Source organism: Myotis brandtii, unplaced genomic scaffold (assembly GCF_000412655.1).
Source record: "Myotis brandtii unplaced genomic scaffold, ASM41265v1 scaffold312, whole genome shotgun sequence".
Classification (NCBI taxonomy): domain Eukaryota; kingdom Metazoa; phylum Chordata; class Mammalia; order Chiroptera; family Vespertilionidae; genus Myotis; species Myotis brandtii.
Window position 1 is genome coordinate 4,887,054 of NW_005361955.1, and position 4,872 is coordinate 4,891,925.

At 50.1% G+C, this 4,872-nt stretch overlaps 1 protein-coding gene across 1 annotated transcript in view; it reads right to left on the reverse strand.

Annotated features, from left to right (window-relative positions):
• Positions 1 to 4,872, reverse strand: part of IL17RC (interleukin 17 receptor C) — an 11,694-nt gene that overhangs the window by 466 nt on the left and 6,356 nt on the right. The window contains exons 12-19 of the mRNA XM_014542693.1: positions 4,784 to 4,867; positions 4,633 to 4,683; positions 2,697 to 2,742; positions 2,421 to 2,542; positions 2,083 to 2,142; positions 1,507 to 1,555; positions 383 to 478; positions 5 to 266 (exon numbers count right to left, since the gene is read on the reverse strand). Of these exons, the coding sequence (XP_014398179.1) occupies positions 5 to 266; positions 383 to 478; positions 1,507 to 1,555; positions 2,083 to 2,142; positions 2,421 to 2,542; positions 2,697 to 2,742; positions 4,633 to 4,683; positions 4,784 to 4,867 (770 nt within the window). The remainder of the gene's footprint in view (positions 1 to 4; positions 267 to 382; positions 479 to 1,506; positions 1,556 to 2,082; positions 2,143 to 2,420; positions 2,543 to 2,696; positions 2,743 to 4,632; positions 4,684 to 4,783; positions 4,868 to 4,872) is intronic.

Consider the following 4,872-nt stretch of genomic DNA (forward strand, 5'->3'; position numbering starts at 1 on the left):
CTGCAGCCACTCCTGGCACAGCGCCACGGCCCCGGGCGAGAAGAGCAAGATCACCATGCCGCCCTCCTGCAGGATCTGGAGCCGCTGTGCGTGGAACCAGGCCAAGGACCCCTGCGCGCTCAGCTCAGCCGCTGCGAGAGAAAACAGAGGGGGAAGGAAGATGTGAGATGGCCTGAGGCCCGGCCCGCTGGGGGCGGCCCCCCCGCCGGGCGCTTGCTCACACTCACCCCCCGAGTAGACATCCTCCTTCAGGAGCCTCAGCCACCCTGTTCAGGGAGAGGGGCGGAGGCAAAGGGTGAGCTCAGATGCTGCTTCCTGTCTCTGAACTCCCAGGCCCCATCCAGTCCTACCTCTGGGGAATGGGGAGCCGGAAATGACTCACCTTTCACATGGTCCTTTTTGAGGAGGAGGAGAAGGAAAAGCACAGCAGCAAAGAGTAGGCAGGCCAGCCACACCAGGGCCCAGCGCTGGTGGATATCTGGGAGGCCAAGGGGAGGAGATGGGCTGGTTAGAGACCTTACACTTACACCCCACTTCATGAAGGAGAACTGAAGTAAGTTGCCCAAAGTCCACAGCACTTAGTGTCAGAGCCAGTATATGAATATAGACCCATCTACTTGGCTGACCTTGGGTAAGTGACTTCACTTTGTTTTTCACCTCTGTAAAATTGAGATAACAATAGTACCTACTGATAGGGTTGTTGTGAGAACTACATCTGTTAATACACATAAAGCACTTGCAATGCCAGGCCATAGTAAGTCCTCAAAGGTCATTATTATTGTCCCTTAAGCCTAGGGTGGCTGGGTCCTTGACTTCACTCTCTCCGGTGACTGCAACAGCCTTCTGATATCCCTGACCTCTTTTTTGTCTCCAATTCATTCACCACGTGGCATACCCAAAGATCTTTTAAAAATACAAATCTGATTATAGTCTTTTAGAAAGCTCCTGCTACTCTTAAGGTAAATTCCAAATTCCTTACTTTGGCTCCCAAGGCCCTATATGGCCCATGCATCCTCAGCTCATGATAGGGGTCTGCCTCCCAAGGCATTCCAGCCACACTGACCACTGTGGAGTTCCTCAAAAAAGCACCCCACAGTCTTCACAAAAATGCATCTCTAACTCCTTCACCTAGATCAGCCTTCAGAATTCAGCTCAAACCTTTCCCCTGAACTCCTTACCCCATCACGGTCAGGTCCCTGTTACATGCATTCATGGCTTTGGACACTTACTTTGTAGAGAGTGCTTCAATAGCTCACACCTACCAAATGATTTGGGGCTAATGCCTTTCTAGCCTTCTATGACTGGGGTGGGGGCATGTATTGTATCTTGGTGATGCTGGGATAGCCTGCAAGCTCTCATCATGGTTTCTGAATGAGTGAAGAATGACTCTTTGATTTATCTGAGTCAGGGAAGGACACTGCGTGTGTTGCCCGCATGAGTGGTTCCTGTCAAGATTTCAGCTTCTAGAGAGCTGTGAAGAGGAAGGGCCATTCTTGTAATACTCACACTTGTCCATGGGGCAGGCCCATAGTGCTCCCAGGTCATTATCCCACAGCTGTAAGACACAAACAAAACCAAGCCCTGAGCCCTCAGCTTATGGTTCAGCACTCACCAAATTCTCGCTAGCCTGATCTCCAAAATTTCCAGCCTCAATTATGCATATTTCCCCACACACATAGCAGGTTCTTGCAAGCTACTCTGGCTTTGCTTATGCTTATTGCCTGGACTGTGCCTTCATGCCAAATCTGGCCCACAGGAAGAGACCCTTCTTGGTTCTCCCTGGAAACCAGCGCTTAGCACATGTGAATGTTGTTATCTGTTTATGGGTTTTTAGCCAGCAGTGAGTAGCTTGGGGACAGGAACTATGTTCCTTCAAACTCTTAGCTTCCCCAGGATTGGAAACAAAAAAAGCACAAATAGATGGTGGATGGGTGCTAGAAGGACAGTGAGGAGGCCTCTGCCTGGGAAGCGTGAGTCTCCCTGGTGCCTTCAGGCACAGGAAGGAGTGGAAGAGGCCAAAGGTAGAGTGTTAGGGGTGTTGCCCTTGGATGCTGGGGCAGGGCTCTCCTGCCACCTACTCACCTGCAGACACTGTCCTGACTGCAGGTCTTGTAGTAACTGCTCTCCAAGGCGAGCTGCCCTCTGCCAAGCCAAGGGGTAGGAGACTGTCACCTAGGGGCACTGCACCTAGGAGACCACCAGGCTGCATGCAGCTGGGCAGAGTGAGAGGATGGCACTAGGAGTTGGGAGATTTCTGAGAGACCACTGAGAACAAGGCCCAGGTCTGAATCACCCTCATGTCCCCAGAGACCAGCACAGAGCCTGGCTCAGAGGAGGGGAAATTGAATAGAGGGGAAATTTGAGGCTAGTTTTGAGATGGAACTGGAGAGGTACATGGAGAAGGGTCCCCCAGCCCTCACCGTGGAGGCCCTGCTGTGCAGTGGGGTGCAACCACTGGGTTCCAAGGCACAGATTGATCTGTTGTCCTGGGGGCCTCGTGTCTCCACCAGCAGCGTATCATCCTTGAGGGGCCCCAGAGAGTCTGAAAGGGATGAGAGTCCACTCTTGAGACCCAACCTTGCTGGGGGCTGCCATGTGCCCCCCTCATACCTGACCTTCACCCCTAGGAACTGGCACTTCCAGGGTTCACCCCTATTGCGATGGCCCTGTCCCAGCCTCCTGCAGGCCCTACTCACCAGACCACAAGCACTCTTGCAGCTGCAGCTTCTCCCCACTGCTCACCTGCTTGGAAGAGGCCAGGATTAGGGGCATAAAGAAAGGCAAGAGTGCCCTGGCTGGTTTTCTCAGTGGTTAGAGCATTGGCCCGAGGACCAAAGGGTCATGGATTTGATTCTGATCAAGGGCACATGCCTCAGTTGATGGTTTGATTCCCCAACCTGGTTGGGGTGCTTGAAGGAGGCAGCCAATCTATGTGTCTCTTTCACGTTGATATTTCTATCTCTCTTTCTCCCCCTCCTCTCTCCATTCCACTCTCTCTAAAAAATCAATGGAAAGAGTATCCTTGGTGAGGATTAAAAATAAAAAGAAAGAAAGGCAAGGGCCAAGACCAGAAATATCTGGAAGTAGAAGGGATAGGCATGGGGAGGCCTGTTGGGTTGGGGGTTCTGCACTCTGGGCCTGACCTTAGGCAGATCTGGGTGATTAGGAATCACGCCATCTTTCTCAGCTTCAGCCTTGTGAGGTCATCTGTGCTAACAGGACTTGGGAACCTAAATTAGCTCTTTTCACATCTGGCAAGACACTTTATACATTCCCATCTAACTACCTTCTCAAAGAGGCCTCACCTGACGGCCCCACTTGAAATTGCAACCTTAATCCTCACTATCCTTCCCCACATTTCCCCATAGTATTTATATACAATTTTTTAAATCTTCACTAGAGGATTTTAAAAAAATATATTTTATTGATTTATTTCACAGAGAGGAAGGGAGAGAGATAGAGAGTTAGAAACATCGATGCAAGAGAAACATCAATCAGCTGCCTCCTGCACACCTCCTATTGGGGATGTGCCTGCAACCAAGGTACATGCCCTTGACCAGAATCGAACCTGGGACCCTTCAGTCCGCAGGCTGACGCTCTATCCACTGAGCCAAACAGGTTAGGGCGAGAGTGTTTTTATTGAAAAAAAAATAATTGTTTTTTGAGAGACAGAGAGAGACATTGATGGGTTGCCTCCCAAATGCCCCTGACCAGAGATGGAACCCAAAGCCTAGGTGTGTGCCCTGATCAGGAATCAAACCCACAACCTTTTGGTGCACAGGAGGATGTTCCAACCAATTGAGCCACCTGGCCAGAGCTTTATATTAACAATTTTAACTTACTATAATAATTTACTTATACGCCAAACCGGTTTGGCTCAGTGGATAGAGCGTCGGCCTGCGGATTGAAAGGTCCCAGGTTCGATTCCGGTCAAGGGCATGTACCTTGGTTGCGGGCACATCCCCAGTAGGAGGTGTGCAGGAGGCAGCTGGTCGATGTTTCTCTCTCATTGATGTTTCTAACTCTCTATCCCTCTCCCTTCCTCTCTGTAAAAAAATCAATAAAATATATATATTAAAAAAAAATAATTTACTTATTATATCTATTGTTTACCTTCCTCCATTAGAACATAAGCTCTCTACGGATGAAAACATTTATTGATTTTATTCACTGACCTCTATCCCAAGTGCCTAAAACAGTGCCTGGCACATAGTAGATGCTCAATAAATCTGGAATAAATGTGTTAGTAATAACCCTGTGAAGTTGTAAAAGTTAGGGACATAGGATAATGACAGCAATAATAAAAGCAGCTAACATTTGTTGAGTATTTAGTCTGTGCCAGTCCCTAATGTGAAGTGCTTCTCTTATTTAATCTTCATAACCACTCTATAAAGTCGTTACTGCTATCCCCATTAAACAGATGAGACTGACCTTCAGAGAGATGCAATGACTGGCTCAGGGTCCCTGGCACTGCTAAGGCAAATAGTGGAACTCCTAAAGAGGAATCCCATAACCACTTTGCTCCAAGAACCCAAGGATCAAGTGGGTCCAGAACACAGTGTCTTGTCTGGGGGTCCCTGCGGGTGGGAGGAAGGTTCTGCTCCCAACACTGCTCTGGCGCCCCCTTCTTACCTGGACACAGAGGTTGGGGTGGCCTTCCAGCAAAGGGAACTCCAGGGCTTCCTGTGGAACGAAAGAAATGGGAGGGGTGGCAAAAGGTGGCCCCCTGGGCTTGCCTTCCTCCTCGGACCCTGGGCTTGCCTTCCTCCTCCGCTTCGCTTACGTTCACAGTGACATTTTCCTGGGGCAGCGGTGGGACCAGCGGCTGGCAGGAGCCCCTGCCCGGTGCCTGCCAGCACAGTGGGGCCTCGG